Source organism: Podarcis filfolensis (genome assembly GCF_964270895.1).
Source record: "Podarcis filfolensis genome assembly, chromosome: 13".
Classification (NCBI taxonomy): domain Eukaryota; kingdom Metazoa; phylum Chordata; class Lepidosauria; order Squamata; family Lacertidae; genus Podarcis; species Podarcis filfolensis.
In genome coordinates this window covers 31,320,877-31,340,154 of record NC_139615.1, presented here as the reverse complement: position 1 = coordinate 31,340,154, position 19,278 = coordinate 31,320,877, and the positions used below count along the sequence as shown (strand labels likewise).

General features: G+C 46.6%; 1 protein-coding gene and 1 long non-coding RNA gene across 4 annotated transcripts in view; one reads left to right on the top strand and one right to left on the bottom strand.

Moving 5' to 3' along the window:
* ARHGAP23 (Rho GTPase activating protein 23) overlaps positions 1–19,278 on the top strand; it is a 171,861-nt gene that overhangs the window by 17,078 nt on the left and 135,505 nt on the right. Inside the window, exon 1 of one of the 3 annotated variants that reach the window (XM_083582342.1) lies at positions 9,183–9,386. The exons of the other annotated variants lie outside the window; for them this stretch is intronic. Within the exon in view, the coding sequence (XP_083438468.1) occupies positions 9,327–9,386 (60 nt within the window). The 5' untranslated portion in view covers positions 9,183–9,326. Of the gene's footprint in view, positions 1–9,182; positions 9,387–19,278 lie in introns of those variants that run through there. 3 annotated transcript variants of the gene reach the window in all.
* LOC310748239 lies at positions 12,878–18,755 on the bottom strand. Its single transcript, XR_014541237.1, has 3 exons — positions 18,595–18,755; positions 17,880–18,465; positions 12,878–13,550 (listed from the first exon to the last, which is right to left on the bottom strand). It is a non-coding gene; the product is annotated as an uncharacterized lncRNA (long non-coding RNA).

Genomic DNA, 19,278 nt, shown 5'->3' with positions numbered 1-19,278 from the left:
AGCACTCTGTGAATTTTGCCTGGGACATTTACAAGAAACCCGGTGCATCTGGATCTTTCCTGCTTGGTTCACTCCAGCACAATGCTTGCCATGGGTATTCCATAGGAAGTTGCTTTATACTCAGTCAAGACCGTTGGACCATCTTCCTTGTTATTGTCTGGACCCACGGATGGGGAACCTGTGGCCCTCTGGATGTTGTTGGACTCCGCTCCCATCACTCCTGACTATTGGCCATATTGGCTGGGGCTGATGGGAGTTGGAGTCCAACAATATCCAGAGATCCACTGTCTTCCTAGTTCTGTATACCCCAGCTTGGCGGCAGCTCCTCTTGGTTTTAGAGAGCAGCCTTACCCCGCCTGGAGATACCAGAGATTGGACTTGGGACCTTCTTTTTTTTACAAAATACCATATTTTTTGCTCTATAAGTCGCTTTATAAGATGCACCAGACCACAAGACGCACCTAATTTTTGGAGGAGGAAAACAAGAAAAAAATATTCTGAATCTCAGAAGCCAGAACAGCAAGAGGGATCGCTGCGCAGCGAAAGCAGCAATCCCTCTTGCTGTTCTGTCTTCTGGGATAGCTGTGCAGCCTGCATTCACCCCATAAGATGCACACACATTTCCCCTTACTTTTTAGGAGTGAAAAAGTGAGTCTTATAGAGCAAAAAATACGGTATTTTTTATTGGTTTTACAAACAGAAAATATAAATGAACACAAACAAGTTTTGTAAAAAACAAATCTATATAAAGAGATTCTCTGAATCTTGAGACTTCCCCCCATCCCCTCCATGGGGTCTCATTTTAAGCATCTACAACTGCATATTCATCCGTACTCCAATTTTTATATCAAACCATATTGTCCATAATATTTTTTACACTGCAAGTGAGTCAAAATCCTGCTCTTGTTTCCATCTGTTTACAGTGGTCTCCTAAATAATTTATAATTTCCCCCCATTCTTTTATAAAGTTTTTGTCCTCTTGGTTTCTGAGTTTTCCAGTCAGTTTTGCCATTTTGGCATAGTCAATCAGCTTGGTTTGCCACTCCTCTCTGGTAGGGACTTTGTCTTCTTTCCAACTCTGGGCCAATAACATCTGAGCGGTTGTTGTTCCATACATGAAGAGTCTTTTCTGCTCCTTTGGTATATCGGTACCTGTAATTCCTAATAAAAAGGCTTCTGTTTTCTTAACAAAAGTTATTTTAATCATTTTTTTTCATTTCATTATATATCAGAAAGCTTTTATTACAAGTCCACCACATATGAAAAGGGTACCTTCTTTTTCTTTACATTTCCAGCAGATATTTGAACTTGTCTTATACATTTTTGCTAACTTAGTAGCAGTCAAATACCACCGGTACATCATTTTCATATAATTTTCTTTAACTGTACAACATGCCGTCAATTTCAAATCTGACTTCCATAACCTTTCCCAATCTGCCATCAGAATATTATGTCCCAAATGTGGGACTTGGGACCTTCTGAATGCAAAGTACATCCTCTCCCACTGATCTACAGCTACTCTTGTTCCCTCATTTCATAGAACCAAAATATTTATCGGCTTAAAATTAAGTAGAGTTCAGTATCTCAAAGCACTTGGGACTAATCTGTACTGGTCAGTTAAAGCGTTATAAATGTGCTGCAAACATGCGACACCAGAAGGCGCTGTAGAGCAATGTAAAATTGTCAATGTAAAATCACATTGAGAGCTAAATAACATTTTTTAAAGCTTTTTTATGATCAGTATAGATCCAGCCTTGGAGCTCAAGGGTCCTGCAGAACTGATTATCAGGGCAGGGATGTACCTCGGAGGCAGGGTGCAAATTTGCATGCAGAAGTCCCGCACTCAAACTCTGGCATCTCCAGGTAGAGATGGGAAAAGCCCAGTGTGAATAATATTGAACTAGGCCAATGGTCTGACTCATTAGAAGGGAGTTTCCTGGCCAATCAAAGGAAACATTTCTTCACACATGCAATGGGATGGATTGATTTTTACTTAAGTGATTTAAGTCTTCATTAAATGACCAAGAACAGAAAAGACCTGACAGATCAGTGGGGTGCCCAGGTGGTGTGTGATGCAGCAAGCTTCCTGAAGCTACGCAAACATGGATCTGGTCAGTTTCTGGTGCAAGACGACCAGTGTGCGCTGCCTTGAGTTCCACAGAAGAAAGGCTGGAGATGAATGTACAGAAGTTTAATTTAAAAAGACTGATCTAAGATAGTTCCCCATTTTATAAAATGTATATTTCCCGGAGCAGCAACCATATTGAGTGCTTACTAAATCTACCCCCATCCCAGCAAATATATATATGTGTGTGTGTATATATATATATATAATGCTGGTTTGCAACTAAACAGGAATCCTATACAACCAAGAGTGTAATCCAAAACTTTTTGATCACTTAGCTTTTTGTAGTACACAACTATATCTCCTAAGAGATAAGGGAAAGCACTGGGGAAGATAAATGGATTTCTCTTCTGCCTTTTATCTGTGCACACGCAAATAAATTCATTTTGCTTAGCATCCTTGAAGGCCACAAACTCAGAGATTTCTAGAAGTTTGGTAGTTTATGGAGTGGAGCGGTGTTTTTCCAGGAGATGGAAAAATAATTTCTGTCGTGCATGGCTGTTAGAACAGGTGTGCGGCACCTTTGGCCCTCCAGACGTTGGTGAACTTTGAGACTCTTGTTGAAGAGCAGGACACTAACACACACCTATTTTTGAGAAGATGTTGGCATGCCTAAGATCTCATTGGGCAGAGGGTTGGATTTGATTCCTAAGTTACTGTTGCCTCTTTCCCCTTGAATAGGGTTTCTCTACCTTTTAATGTGAATGACAGGCCGAAAAGTGAAAAGAGATGCAGTGATGTGAAGCAGGATCTTATTTAGCAAGAGAATCTAATAACAAATGTCATAGTGAAGGTTCTGTGCTAATTAAGTCTTTCAGGGTTTGGGGTTTGTTGTTCAGTGGTATTCTTGAACTGCTTGTGATCATTGCATGGACTCGCATTTTTAATGCCTGTGCTGACCCAAGTAAAAACATTGCATTCTCTTGGACTGTGGAAAAATACAGATTACCCCCTGCTGACCTAGAGTCCTATGATATGGTCTTATGATGAATAAGCTGCATAGATGTACAGCATTGGAGAGGGGGCCCTTTTGACTCTTGTGTAGGATAGGAGTCTACCTTTGTACAGTTATGTAATTGAGAATGTGTGAAAGCTGTGTCCTCATCTCTATGGCGTGTCCACTTTTCTGCTCAGTGGGTTTTCTGTGGAAACTCAATGGCGTGTCTTGGATATCCGTTCTTTAGAAACTACAGTCATAAATTAGGTGCACTTTCAAATGTGAATGCTGCTTACTTCTTATGTTGGATTGTGTAGATACCACCCCAAAACCTTTAAAAATACAATGCACAGTCTTATTCCCATTCTCCCTGCCTCCCTTTTTCTATTTTAAGAACAAAACAGCATTTCTAAAGCATATTTCAATGTTGAAGAAGCATTTATATCTATAATTTCAGTTCTATAAGGCAGGCCAGTTTTATCCCCATTTTGCAGATGGGGATGATGCATCTGATTGCATAATGATTTGCTTAAGGTGCTGATGGGAGACTTGTTGGATTCCAACTCCTGTCAGCCCCTGCCAGCGTGGCCAATAGTCAGGGATGATGGGAATTGTAGTCCAGAAACTTTTGGAAGGCTCTAGGTTTCCCATCCATCAACTAAGGTGAGATTGAACTGGGGACTGCCAACTTACTGTACATTCCTAGCCACTATGGCTAAGAAAATGTTGCCACAAAGTGGAACACAGTATAGGCATAAATCTAGAGACCATGGTTTCCCAAACTTGGGTCTCCGCAACTGTTTTTGGACTACAATTCCTATCATCTCTGACCACTGGTCTTGCTAGCTAGGGATGATGGGGGTTGTAGTCCAAAAACAGCTGGACTACTGAGCCTCCTGTTTGTGAATAGGCCCTGTCCATAAGAGATACTGTACTGTTGATTGGTTGACATTTTGTTAAAAAAATGAAAATATAGATGCTGTTAGAAGTTTGCCTCTGCTAAGGATTCCCTGTAGCTGAACCAATATAGGACAATCATTGAATACTAGGCCGCTTCTGTTATCTATAAATGATGGCTGGTATAATCTTTGTTGATCACTCGTAGCCGAGTAAGATTGTCTTCCATAAACACCGTTTTAGCAATGAGTCTGTAAGTGACTGTGGAGGCCAATTCTGGATCCACATGTCCTTCCACAGTGGGGACATAGGTTTCTGGGTGGGAGTTGATCACGGTGTAGATTTGCCAAGCGTGGCTTCCTCTTAGCACGTTTCTCCTTTGCGTCCTGAGTTTGAGTGTCTTCAAAGCCCATGACACCTTTGGTAAAGGCTGTTCTCCAACTGGAGCGCTTGTAGGCCAGTGTTTCCCAGTTGTCAGTGTTTATACTACTTTTTTTTTTAGATTTGCCTTGAGACAGTCTTTAAACCTCTTTTGTTGACCGCCAGCATTACGCTTTCCATTTTTAAGTTCGGAATAGAGTAGTTGCTTTGGAAGACGATCATCGGGCACAACATGACCAGTCCAACAAAGTTGATGTTGAAGAATCATTGCTTCAACACTGGTGATCTTTGCTTCTTCCAGTACACTGATATTAGTTCGTCTGTGTAAATTTTTTTGGAGACACCGTTGATGGAATCTTTCAAGGAGTTGGAGATGGCTTTTATAAGTGGTCCATGTTTCACAAGCATATAGTAAGGTTGGTAGTACAATAGCTTTGTAAACAAGCATTTTGGTTTCCCTGCGAATGTCCCGGTCCTCAAACACTACCTGCGAGCATTTGCTTGTAGTAAGATACGTATACAGGTTAAGTGCTCTGTAGTAGAAATCATGCTAGAGTTTTTTTTTAAAGTGTATAGTATAAAGAAAGCTATAGGAGCTTGTATAGCAATGGCATGGGTGTCCAAAGAATGGGACTGTGTCCAGTTCAAACACTTGGCTAGCGTGCTTCAGCCCCTGGCAGGAATTGTGCTTCATCCATCCTCTGTAAATCTTAAAGTGAATCAGTCTGAACATAGATTTCAGATAATTGCTCCCCCTGCTGAACTGTAATATCCTTTTTGGGAATGAAAACTGCCATATTACCAAGACATCTCTATGTTTATCATATTTTTAATCTGCAGCTTGCTGCCTATTGTATCGGGGCGCCACTCTCTTCGTTGTGTGAAGGGAAAGTAGCTCTCCATCCAGGAAGAAAACTACAAAGGGGTGGCAGCCATACCTTTTGATAATCCAGCCTTGAACTTCTAGAGCTGGGAAGAGGTAGGAAGGTGATAATTCACCCCCAAAACGGAAGAATCTCCACTTTCCTCGCTAACTTGTGCTGCACTCCAGAGCCAGCAGAGGGCATAGATTCTCTTCATTTTTTGTTAGTATTCCTCTCCCCCCCCCCCCGCACCCCCATTTCTAGATAAAGGGAGCTATGATCAAATAATACAAAATAGGATACAGTCTTACAGCTGTGGAATCTGAGCTACGTGCCGGCCCTCAGTTTTGTGAGGCTTAACTCCAGATGCCCACAGTGCGCTGAACTGATAAATCATGGTTACACCTTTTGTTTCCTCCCTTCTCAACCACAGCTTAGTTTTTCAGCACATGGGTCCATTTTGAAAATACCACTGCTCATCAGCCCTGGAATGCATGGATTAGCAAAGAGTCACTCTGAACACGTGCAGAGTGCTTGCTTGTCCCTCTGTAACAACAACCAGGTTCCTGGAATTGGAAGGCAGGAATCCCTTGTGAAAGGGTAGGGCTATTGCATAAGCGAGGGAACTTTTTCTGCGTGGGGGCCACATTCCATTCTGGGCAGCCTTCTGGGGGCCACATGCCAGAGGCAGTAGTGGGCAGAGCAGTAAATGTGAATTTTACGTTTCTATGGAAGGCTAGTTTCCCCCACCCCCCCATTTTGGCAAGCAAGAGGACTAACGGTGCTCTAGGAAACATCCCAGACAGGCGAAAAACACTGAAGGAGGTTGTTACAAAAGCAGAGTTGGTGAAGGAAGCGACTTGCAGTGCAAGTGTGTCCTGAGGGGAGAGTCTTGAGGCCCATGTAGCGAGAGCCCTTGAGGGCCTCATTCGACCCTCAGGCCTAAGATCCCCCATTCCTAGGATATTCGGAAGTCTTGAACCCAGAACCTGTTTCAGAAGGAAACTGCTGGCCTGAAGAAACTCAATCTCTCTACATATCCTACCATTTTGCTGCTTGTAGTATTTTAAAATTGTAAACCACCTCAGGTGCCTTGCCAGAAGGAGTATGTATATAAATGCAGCCAGCCATTAATTAAATAAAAATAAAGTAAGTTGCCTGCACCACCCCCTGGTCCTGAATCATTCACTGCCAAGTTGATTGGCAGCACTCTAAATGAGAACAGAGAAAAGAGAAGACTACTTCGAACGGTGGATATAATTTGTCTTGGAATTAACTCTGTGGTGAGATGTGGTATCTGCTATTAAAAGTGGACCAGACCTGTTAATGGAGGGTGGGTTCTGTCACTGGCTATTGGCCGCAATGGCTATATGGAACCTCCCACGTTCAGAGACAGGACACCCTGAAATGTCTGTTGGTGGGGAAATGGCAAGGAAGGGCTGGATGAGTCTTTGGTGTGATCCAGCAAGGCTTGCTTTGCATTAGGGTACTGGCTCTCTCTCTCTGCCAGGGCCCTGGTAAATGCCTGAGCTGGCTGTGTCCCTCTTGACTTCTGAGGTTGCGCCAGACCTTAATCTCTGGACTTATCTCTAGATAGTAAACATGTATTGCTTCACTTCAAAATGTGTTAAGCCAGCCCTGCTGCGTTTTTGGGGGAAGGGCCTTCCTGCTCCTCTCTGGAGGTGGGGTGCTGGCCGTCTGCTCTAAGGCCTTGCCCCGATGGCACACTGCTCCTAGGATTGTACATCATACAGTGTCTACAAAGAAGGACCAGACTGCTCCTGTTTAAAAGCTGGGGAGATGGGGGAAGACATGCCATGCATCCGTATACCTACGTAGCTTCCCCCCCGCCCCCGTCGTGAGGAGTTGATTGATTAACTGACTAGCCAGGATATGATCTCACATCCCCTCTTATGGAAGGACAGGAAAATGACTTGGGGCAGTGAAGGCCCCTGACGCATGGGGGAAATTTGCCTGGCTGTAGAAAGGGGGCAACCTTGGTAGATCATTCCTGCCCCTCCAACACTACAATGGGGCAGGCGGGCGGGCTTGTGGCTGCTCAGTACATGTCAACTCTTGCTGCTTGTGTTCAGGGATGGGTTCTCCAGCTCCTAAAAGCGGACTCCAATCAAGGACGTTGAGGAGATCTGGTGTACGATGCTGCAGCTAAGAAAGCGAGCTGGGAGATACCTGATTTCAAATCTTGCCTCCTCCACTATTTTCTGTGTCTCAGCTCCTTCACCCACACAGCCTGTTTCAAAATCTGGAATGGTTCTGCTGTTCCGGGCTGTTGGACAGGCTGTGAATACAGTGTATGTAAAATGCTTTGATCACATGAAAACGTACCGTGGAAACGCAAAGAATTATTATTATTATCTGCCGCTGTGCATCTCTGCCTTCCTTTGAAGACTGGTGCTTCTATATTATTTTTTAAAAAGACTCCCTGGGTCCAATAATAAATCCCTCACACCACATCTCCAGCTTGCGTGTAGCTCCTCCTCCTTGCTCCCACTGGGGATGTGCCAATCCTTGCTGCAACCTTACACACACACAACACCCCGTGACCTGTGCCTTGTGATGAACCTCCTTCAGCCTGTACCAGCGCATAGTTGGCGCATCCGACTGTCCGTACCAGGCTGCCCGCCCCTGGGTTCTCTCTGATGCCAGGCCTCAGATTGCCAGTTTTTTCTGTGCCTGGCTGTGACAGCCCATTGTCTTTCTCTTTCTCCTGCCCCCCTCCCTGCCCACCCCACACTGCCCCTTTAGCTGGTCCTGTATGCTATTCTATTGGACTGTGCTGGTATCTCTTCTGTTCTCTGGCCTTTGAGCTTCCTGTTCTGGGCCAGCCTTTCCCATAAATAAGACTTACTCCTCCTGTCTTGGGCTGTGTTCTTCCGCAGGCTTAAGACATTGAACTGAACTTCAAACACATGTTCAACATTGGGATGGGGGGTGCTCCTTTTCTCCTTTAGAGGGGAGTTGTGGCTGATCCCCGCCCGCTTTACTTCCCAGCCTTGGGAACTGAAGTGGTCCCGCCCTTAATGCTGCTGTGTGTCCTCAGATGTCACCTGGAAGTGTCATTTCCTTTGCCCTGAAATGGAAGAAACTTCCTATTTTTGGAAGTGATAGAGCCATTGAAGTGAATGCACGCGACTAACTTCGACGCCTTTATTTCAGCAGGTCTGCTCTGAGTAGGGCTAGCACAGCCTGGCGCAGCTGTGTCCTCTATTCTAGGCCAGGGTTTGCCAAACTTGGGTCTCCAGCTGTTGTTGTTTCCCCCCGGACTACAGTTCCCATCATCCCTGACCACTGGTCCTCCTAGCTAGGGATGATGGGAGTTGTAGTCCAACAACCGATAGAGACCCAAGTTTGGGAAACCCTTTTCTAGGCGTCCCCTCTTCGTCTTTCTGCCCTGTTCATTTGTGTGTGTGAGAGAGACCACCGGCCCCGATCTCCAAGGATCCTCCCGCTCGTCGTCCTTTCTCTTGCGTCTCCCAAGCCTGCCTTTCTGCCTATGGGCGTAGCCAGGATTATTGTTGGGTGGGGGCAGGCCTTTTGTTGAGGGGGAGGCAGAACCTCAGTTTGTTAAACATTTTTTATTGATTGGGGGCAGCTGCCCCCTGCCCCTCCTTGGCTACGTCCGTGTTTCTGCCCCTGCCTCGAGGGAGGGTCTCCTTCCCGGTTGGGCCGGTGGCCTCTTTCCCCCAGCCCTCGACTTTTCTCTCCCCGCTCCGTCCCTTTCGCCCCCTGTGTGCGCTTCCGTCTCCCCTTTCCCGCCCTTCTCTCCCTCTCCGCCGCCTGCCCCCGAAAAAAACCCCTCCGGGGCGGGGGTCTCTCCCGACTGCTCTGCCGGTCCACCCCAGGAGGGGCTGGCCCGCCTGCCCGCTGCTGCTCCTCCTCCGCCCCTTGGCCGGCTTAGCGGGCGGGCGGGCGGCCTTCCCTTTTCCCTTCTCCCTCCTCCTCCTGCCGTGGAAGAGGCGGAGCCGCCTGGGCAGCCTGGCCCAGCCGAGCGAAAGTCTCTCCAGCCTGGCTGCTGCTGCTTGTTGCTGCTGCTGTCGCCGCCGCCGCCGGCTCTCGCTTCCCGCCCCGCTCGTCCGCCCCGTCGGGGCCAGCGCCGCGCCCGATGAATGGAGTCGCCTTTTGCCTGGTTGGGATCCCGCCGCCGCCGCCAAGGAGTCCCGAGGTGAGCCCGCGCCGAGGCAAGGAAAGTGGGTCTAGCGGGGTATGTGTGTTTGTGTGTGGGGTGTGTGTTTGTGCATCTGCGCTGAATAAGCTGGGCTGGCGGCCCTGGGTCGAACTGGGCAGGCTTGCAGAGAAGCCTGACCCGGAGCGGAGAAAAAGATTATGCTGGGTGGGCTTGGAGGATCTTGGGTTAGGGAGACTCTTAATCCCAGGGCTGTGGCTTCGAGCCCTGTGTTGGGCAAAAAAGATTTCTGCATTGCTGGGGGTTGGACTAGATGACCCTGGTGGTCTCTTCCAATTCCACAATTCTGTGATCCCTGGGAGAATTTACTGGGAGGAAGGAGAGAGAGGTTATACAGTGGTACCTCGGGTTACATACGCTTCAGGTTACAGACTCCGCTAACCCAGAAATAGTGCTTCAGGTTAAGAACGTTGCTTCAGGATGAGAACAGCTAAAGTGGTGCTTCAGGTTAAGAACAGTTTCAGGTTAAGTACGGACCTCTGGAACGAATTAAGTACTTAACCCGAGGTACCACTGTAGTGGGCAAGTCCTGGAAGATACTGGATGAACGGGGGGGGGGGGATGAAGAAGGGGGTGTGTTCATGGTGAACGGTGGACCTGCTTTGAGTGCAGAAGGTTCTGGGTTCAGTCTCTTGGCATTTCCAGGTAGGGCTGGGAATGTCCTGTCATCCTTGCTCCACTCAAGGTGATTCAACTGTGGGAATGTGAACATATGCAAAGTGGGGATTCTAATCTGTGGTAGTGCCTGTGAATTTAGAACCCAACGTGGTTTAGTGTTTTGTTTTAAATTCTGGAGTAAAACACAGCTGTAGCTCAGTGGCAGCACAGATGTCTTGCACGAGGAAGGTGTGTCAGGTCCAGTCCCTGGCATCTCTAGGTCAAGCTGTGAAGGTCCTCTGCCTGGAACCTTGACAACCCCTAGCTAATAGGACCAGTGGTCAGGGATGATGGGAGTTGTAGTCCCAAAACATCTGGAGGGCTGAGTTTGCCTATGCCTGGTGTAGACAATACTGAGTTAGCCTGTCTCAGTATAACGCATGTGATGTAGGCATGGTGCTGGCATGGAAAACGGGAGGTGGGGCAGAATGTCTTGTTTCAGTATGTTCTCTGGTACCCCCGCCTTTGTCCTTTGGATGGAGTTAATAGCTGGGTAGGGGTGTGTGGCCTTGATGCTTGTGGCTTTTTATGGTTCAGGGATAGGCTTTGGGGTGGGAATCTGAAGCTTGCTGGTATGCTAGCATCAGAGACTCTTGCTGATTCAGGAAAACAGGAAGGAAAATAGCTACTTGGGAGGTGAGTTTGGCTACTGGCTGAGATCGGTGGGATCAAAGAGGGTGTGGATCATGTGGCTACTCAGTGCGCTCAGCAGGAACCTGGGGTGCTTTTCAGGTGGGTCCTTACTTGTGGAATATCCATGGTTCATTTGCTTACATTCATGAAGGGGATCCACATGTCTCTGTCATCCTTTGGCAATGCTAATTGCTGGTAGGGGTGGATGTTCCGTAGAGCTATCTCCTAATCTTTTGAGGTGTGTGTGGTTTTGACATGGGCACTTGTTGGGGATTACCCCATATTGCAGTGTAACACCGCCCCTCCTCAAATCCAGTGGATCTGCCTCTGAGCTTTCCTGATTCATTTTGTTTCAGGTCTCCGTTCTTGCCAGGTATGCTTCCCCATCACCTTTCTCCATGCTAGCTTTTTGAATGTAACCCCCCCCCCCCCATTTCACATTTAATAAGTGTCTGATCATGGCAGTGTTGGGCACTGTACCACTTTAGACCACAGGTGGGTGATTTGTATTTATTTAATACTCCCCACTGTAAAATGCATATACATACAACTTCCCTAGAAAACCTACAAGGAGAGAGGCTCTAGGCCTCCTGAGATTCCTTCTTTCTTTAACTTGCATTGAAGCTTTTAAAAAACAAACAATTCAGGGGATCAAATGCATGATCCCTCACTTACTGCACAAAGCGCTAGAGTCTATGCCACAAGCCCATTCCCTCCTCAGTCTTCTGCCCATATGGGGCCAGGCCCAAGGGAAGGCATTTTAAGGGCACATGCTGAAAGTTAACTGCGTGTTCTGACCAGGAAGCTCTGTTTGCCTGTCTTGCGATATGAGGGACCTGGTTGCCATTACGTGCATTCCTTCTGCACATGTTCTTTGATTATTTCTGCACATTATCCATGGTTAAGTCCTGGCTTTGGAAAGAGCTTCTGCTTTGAGGTCATCTTGGCCTTGGGAGCCATTGCAAAGTGTTGCCTGCTTAAACATTTCCCCTTGCTCCCGGAAAATCCCAGTGGATGCTCTTTTAAAAAACAGGTGTTCCCCTACCTCATCCCAAACGTGCAATTTGCTTTTAAAACTTCCCGTGCTGTTGATGTAGCAATCTTTCTCATCATATATTTGCATGAACAGCCATGAGTTTATCCTATCCTTCGTGGGCTGTGTATTTTAAAGCTTTATTTCAACTTGGTCGCCATCCTGACACATGTAAAAATAGAGTGCCTCTGAGCATGTGCAGACAGCATTTCTACGCTGGGCTTCTATTCTGCCATCAAAGGGCTTCACCCTACCTCCTACACATCTGGTATTGGGCTGTTTGACTTCTGGGCAGGTCCATTCCTTTTAAGACATATTCATTGCTGGCTCTAGCTTTCTGCAGCCAAGTACTTTTACCCAGAATGGGCCTTGTCCATTCTCCGGTTCCGAATTTAAAAAATCACCCATGCCTTTTCTTGTTCTTTCCTTACATTTGAGTTTCCTTGTCAACTTGGTCTCCCCCACAGGCTCCACGCTTCCCTGCTTATCTGCTTCCCAGTGTACAGAAGTTCCTGCCTGCCTGTCTAATTTTTCCGGTTACGCTGGTGCTTTTTTAACCGGATGGGATGTCCTTTCTTTCTTTCCTTTTTTCCTTTTTTCAAAAAAATGTGGCGGAACCTTGCCTCTGGCTTTTGCTTTGCAATGCTCTTCAATTTCATTTCTCGACGCCACCCCCTCCTCCCTCTAAATTTTAACAATTTGCCGTTGTGGGTGTAATTCCAACAGTGCGTTCTTATTAAGTTCCAGGTCAGTGCAACCTTCCGCAACCTGGTGCCCTCCAGATCATCCCCCGCCCCCCAGCCAGCACAGCTCTTCTGTATACACGGGAAATATAATTTGTTTTTGAAGGGGGAGGAGATGAATTATGTAAATAAGTTACATTTTGGAACCCCGGTTCCCTAAAATCTCATTTGTGTCGGGGGCTGTCTGTGGCTATTCAGACAGACCCTGAGAAAAGAACTCTTCGCACGTGTTCAGAAAACTTGTGTCTCTATTATCACTTTAGTCGATCCAAAGGCCGGGCTCTAGCGTTGAAAATATGATTCTGGGAATGATTCTGATGAGCCAGAGCGTATGTGTCAGCTATCTTAAGTGCTTCCCAGAAAGAAACAAAACATAATAAAGCCCAAGAGGCGGCTGACAAACTATGGAAACAAGGAGTTCAGGATCGTAGTACAGGTGGTGATCATTTTGCATGGGGGCTCTGTTCCTGGCCCCCCATGTGTGTCGGCGGAGCACGCGTAAGCCCGCCTCCATTCTGCCCTCTTCCGGGTTCAAAAGGGCCCACACGTCAATTGGACATGCGCAAAATGATCACCACCTGTACATGGGACGTTTGCTAGAGGTTTAGCTTGAGACACTCTCGCCTTGAGAACTGGTGGCCCTGCCACGTGACTAATAAGGATGTCTCTGAGCATGTGCAGAATGCCTTTCCTTCACTGCTGAATAAACACAGCTGTCCCCGAGACACTTGAGATTTAAGGGAAAGGCTTTCAAACCACACCCATTGCCTTTTATTTTCCAAATGAACATTGCTATTACAAAGTTGAGGCAGGAACCGTTTTTGCCTTGGTCCCACATGCTAAGATTTCACTACTGCTGACACTGGTGCTCCTGTTCTATACGGATTCTGAGTCCGCAGTTTGACACGGGGTTGCATCAGCATCACTTGGGTCGATCCTGTGGCGAAGTTCCTTTTTTTTTTTTTCATACTTGCCTTCTCAAACAGCAGCGGTTTGACTTCCATGTGATCTTTGGCAGGAAGCGATGACTTCAGCAGGAATTAAGCTGCTTTCGTTCCTGTTTGTGTTGTCCTATGGCTGAGAAGGAAAGAAACCTGCACTGAGTAAAATGGGGAGGAATGGAGGATGTCTTGTCTTAGAGGAAGAAAAAAGCTCTCTTGTTCAACTATTTCTTCTGCCCAGCCGAACTGGAGGCTTAATGAGAATCACCTGCAGTGGCTGTTTTACTGCTCTCCCTTCCCCGAAGGCTTGAAACTACTGCTAAATCTCCCAGCAGTAATTTAGCATCATATTATGGCAGATCAGGTGTAAACGTATGGTAGCGGGGGACACACCCGATGGAAGTTCAAGCAGTGAGTAAATTGCTAAGTGTGAACAGCCTATAAAGGGGAGCAGGGTGAGGAGCAGGTTGTGTTTGGGGTGAAAAAGCAAGGTTTCCGGAGTGAATACTGGTCCTAGGAATTCATCTCTCATGTTAATCATGGGCTCGGAAGATTTCCTCTCTCTAAACATACAGATGTGCTGTTGGAGAGAGCAATTCTGTACGGATGCAGAGTTCCGTCAATCAAATATTTATTACGGCTGACCAGCCATTAAAGAAAGTACAAACTGTAAAAATGCATAATTTCAATCTCAGAAGAACAAAAGGTGCCAAGTTAAGAGCGAACCATCGTGGCAGGTCTAAGAGATATCACAACATTCAGATATAATGGCACCTCTTCAGTAATGGATTCATTAGACCCCCCTCAGAGAAAATACTCAGAAGGGTCTTTAAGGATCAATCAGGAAACTGCTTCGTAAGGGGGTAAATTATGTGTTCTCTGAACCTCTTGGTAGAACCTGCAGTAAAAATACCCACAATACACAAAGAGACTGATTTGAGCGCTGAATGATTATGTGGAGAGTGCCTATCCTTGCTGAGTTGATACACCCAGTTTCTGTATACCTGGAGATGATACCTTCTTGAGTTCCTTCACCCTTCTCTCTCTCTTTGTGTTCTAATTAAAGTCTAGTTAGCTTTGGCCTCCAAGTTATGCTGATGCCAATAAAACGTCTCCATTGTGCCACAAGAAAAGGATGCCTTTTCCAGTGTGTGCATTGTTCAGATTGCTAGCTCTGGGTATGGCTAAGGTGTAGGCAATGGGTGTGGAGGTTTTACGAAGGGAACAGAATGTGAGGCGAAGGAAAGAGATGCTTGTACGCACCAGCCAGTGGCTTGCAGTGGGAGGGGGAGAGAGAGCAACTCTTTTATTTCAGCTACAGTGGTACCTCGGGTTACATGCGCTTCAAGTTACATACGCTTCAGGTTACAGACTCCGCTAACACAGAAATAGTGCTTCAGGTTAAGAACTTTGCTTCAGGATGAGAACAGAAATTGTGCTCTGGCGGTGCGGCGGCAGCAGGAGGCCCCATTAGCTAAAGTGGTGCTTCAGGTTAAGAAGAGTTTCAGGTTAAGTACGGACCTCTGGAACGAATTAAGTACTTAACCTGAGGTACCACTGTGCCTGGTTGGGCTCGAGCCTGGAAATAGCTGTGCTGAAACTGAATTGTTGGCCCTTAAGAATTTGAGAAAGGGGCTCGTTCCTAAACAGTTTAATGTTTGGCTTTCCAGCTTCTAGAAATGTGAAATATTTCCCTGAAGTAAGATGCTAATGGACATGCGAGGGCTCTCAACATTTTGTGTGTGTGTGTGTTTGGGGGGGGGGCAGGGTTTCAGTAATCCTGAAATAGCATTTCTGAGGACTGAAAGCAAATAGGCCCCGGGCCTAAAGCGAGACGTAGCAGCGTCTTGTTAATTTTTGCATCACTCCCTCCTCCTTGCTTCAGGGTTCATATTAGTCTCGATCGCGTCATTTGCTGCATGTTTGAGGAGAGTTTTTGTGTCTGCAAAAAGATAATAATAATGGAGGGAGCGTGGAAGAGAATACTCTGGATACTTGCCTGGCCTCTTGGGACTTGTTAAAACGGCTTGGAGACGGGTAGCAGGCTATGCTGCGAAGAAATCCCCGGTGTTCTTTGCATTTTTACTTTTCATCTCTGTTGAAAATTTTGCCTTTATGGGGTGTGGATGCAGCGAGCCCGGGAGGGTACGCCTCTTAAATCCACGTGGTTCCTTGAGAAATCCTAGCTCATCATGCTGCATATGTGTGGTTCTTTAACTTCTTTTTTTTAAAGTGCTATTTGTGGTTTAAAAGGACACTCCATCCTTGCAGAAGTCGGCAGGCCGCCAAGCAGACTCAAGCCAAGAGGAAAGTTTGTTCTGCTCCCTCGCCACAACCGGCTGCTGTGCTAGGCCACTGGAATTCTGCGTCCGAGTGTGGCATGCCCTTGGAATTTCTTGCCAGGAGATTTTAGAATATGGAGCAAACGTCGCAGGTAGAACGATCTCTGTGCTGTTTAGCACTGAACTGCGTTCACCGAGATCCACCACCCTCCTCGTTCACACTGTTTAGCTGATTTAGAAATTACTACATTGCTTTGTAAACGAAGCCTACAAGTATTAGCAGCCTGCCAGCCCACACATTAGTCATTTGTCATTTAATAGTTGGAGGAAAAAGCCAGCTTTTGCAAATTTCCCCTGTCTCGTTGCCCGGAGGTAATTCTTGCACACTACAGACCACCAGATGTGAAGATCGTTCACAAGACTGTGTGGTTGTGACATCACCAAGTTTGAGCATCCAGTCATCTCTTGGAACGTGGCTACCCACCTCTTGCGATTTGCATGAGAGTGTGAACAGCTGCTGTACATCTTGCTGATAAATGTATTTGTGTTTACTGTTCATTGGCTCATATTTTTCCTGTCTCAGATTATGCAGCTGTGTGTGTGCAAGCCAGCCTTAAAAAATTAAATTGAACTTTTGGTAGGGTGGAATGAGGTACCCCAGTATGGGACCTGTGGATTTTTCAGCCCACTTCAAATCTTAGTTTTCTTCATCTTTTTTTATTATTATAAAGAAGTAAAATAAAGTTTCTAGACCTCAGCATTGTGTGGGGTGGGTGGAGTCTTGCAAATGCACAAGCAGTATCTGATGAATGGGTTCAAGGAGTTAAACCACGGAATGAGGAGTCAAAGGGAGAAATGTTTAATGGGCTTCTGAATTCTTAACATTTTATTATCTTCCCCTCCATATTCTCCACATCTGTATTCCTTCTATAAATTGTGCTCTCTGGTTGCTGGTGGCTTTTTTTATAGCTTGCTGCTTGGCAGATGCTCGAGTTTCCCAGCTAGGTTTCCTTCTCTCTCTCTCTCCCTCCCCTTGCAACTGTGAACTTGAAATACCAGAAAAGTGTGTAGCCACACACCTAGCGCATACAAATGGTGAATTTGGGAACTGGCAAGGGATCCTAGCGCTGAGCTGGCAGCACTGAATTTGAACCTACAGTGCCAGCACCGAGCTGTGCATTCTGAAAGTTTTTTCTTTGTGACTTTTCAAAACGCCACAGGGTTCGACTTGTACTGAACTCTTGTACCGGAGCTCAGTTCTGGGACCTGTTCTCAATGCAAGTTCAACACTATAGAGTGTTGTCCTCACCACACAGTTAGCATAATGATCTGCTGCAGACAGATCATTCTGGGTCCAAACTAGTAAGCACTGTTCCTTTTCTTAAAAAAAAAAAAAAGAGATTTCCAAACATTATTACAGTATATACTATAGGATGAAGCAAACAACAATAGGCTCGAAAGAAAAAGAACAAAGCAAGTTGTACAGGTCATGCATTATACCATTGTTCCTTAACCCTACCCTGCAGGAGTTTCCTGCAGCCAATTGGAAGCTGTGCCTTAGTTTCTGAACATTTTGGAAGTCGAACTGACTTCCGGAACGGATTCTGTTCGATCTCCGAGATATGACTGCATTGATAATGATATACTGTCTGAACTAGTTGGAAGCCCATATCGTGATACTGGTTTCATAATTTTTGACTTGGCAATATATTGCGAATCATTATGCAAAAAATCACAGTGCGGGGAAAACCGTGAAGCCGCTTGATGCCTCTATATAGCTTCATCGTTATTTCAGACATCGTGATATATATCAATGTATCACGATGTTTGGGGACGCAAGTGACGCTGTGGGTTAAATCACAGAGCCTAGGATTTGCTGTTCAGAAGATTGGCGGTTCAAATCCCTGTGACGGGGTGAGTTCCTATTGTTCAGTCCCAGCTCCTGCCCACCTAGCAGTTTGAAAGCACATCAAAGTGCAAGTAGATAAATAGGTACCGCTCTGGCGGGAAGGTAAACGGCGTTTCCGTGCGCTGCTCTGGTTTGCCAGAAGCAGCTTATTCATGCTGGCCACATGACCCGGAAGCTGTACGCTGGCTCCCTCGGCCAATAAAGCGAGGTGAGCGCCGCAGCCCCAGAGTCAGCCACGACTGGACCTAATGGTCAGGGGTCCCTTTACCTTTACCTTATCACGATGATTAGCTGGTAGTCTATCACAGTTTTGAAAACCAGGTATCCCCGAGCCCTATGATGGTGTAAAAGAAGAGGCTGCCTTTTTTTTAAAGAAAGGACTCTCTGGGTGTCCTCAGAGAGTCCATATAGCCAGCCAAAACCCATCTGAGTGTGGGGCAGTCTTCCGGGGCGGACCTTAAACTCCGACACTAATCATATCAAGAAAGTAAGCCCTGGTAGACATCTGGCCCAGTAGGCCTCTCCCAGCCCTAACCTGCTGCCTGACAATGATCGGACACGCCGTGTCCCAGCATGGTGGAGGCAGAGAGAGACATCAACAGTGGTCCCCTTCATGAGCCTTCTCATGAGGGAAAGGATTCGCGGAGGAGGCTGGGGGATGGGGAACTGCTACCCTTGCTTCTAGCACAGTAGCCCCATTGTGGTGCTTTTCGGTCACATTCTTGCTAACTTGGTAATGATTGACCACAGACCCTTTTCTCTCTCTTTTCCCCACCCCCTCCCCCATTCCGGGCCGGAACCTTACTTGGAGTAGACCGCCTTTTGTGGATCAATACATGTTGTTCTTTAGAATGGTGGGCCTTATTAAGGTTACCAGGTTTTTTTCAATGAATCTGGGGAGACTTTTCAACTTCAGTGGATTTTGTATGGGGACTGATTTGTAAATCCGGGGACTGCCCCCTGTAAACGGGGACATCTGGTAACCTTACCTTAGGTTCAATTAACCTTAAGCTGAAAACAGCTGTTGGAGCAAGGGGACTGCCCGGTTTTAACAAGATGGGAGCGGGGCAAAATTTTCTGATGGGAGGTAGTGTGCTGGACTCCCAATTTCCTACCATCTCCAGCTGGCATTGCCAGTGATCAGGGATGATGGGAGTTGTAGTCCAATAAATTAAAGGGTTCTCCATCCCTTTAATAAGCCCCGGGTTCTCAGTTGTGGCCAGTTGTAGTCAGCAAAGAGGTGACTTAACCCCACAACCAGAAGGTTGTGTGTGGTTTTTTTGTTTTTTGTTCAAAAGTGGCATCATGGGGGGGGGGGAAATCGGTACACAGGGCTTGGCAGTGGAACACGATACATGCTTTTGACTGGCATGGCGTGGACAAACAAGGGAGCTTTACATGCCGCAGGGTTGTGGGAAGGGGAGGCCAAAGAGGCAGAGTTGCTGCTTCTCTCCCCACCCCAAAGCAGGGCTCCTGAATGGTGAACAGCTGTGGGACGTGAGCCATTAAACAGAAAGTCAGCCTGGCCATCTAGGTCTTTGCATGCAGAAGATTTCGGGTTCAGTCCTTAGCATCTCCAGGTAGATGGAGCGATCCAATTCTGCATAAGGCAGCTTCCTGCACTTTCTGTGGCCAGATGTCCATTAGCTCAGGGATGTGGTGAGAACAGGGCA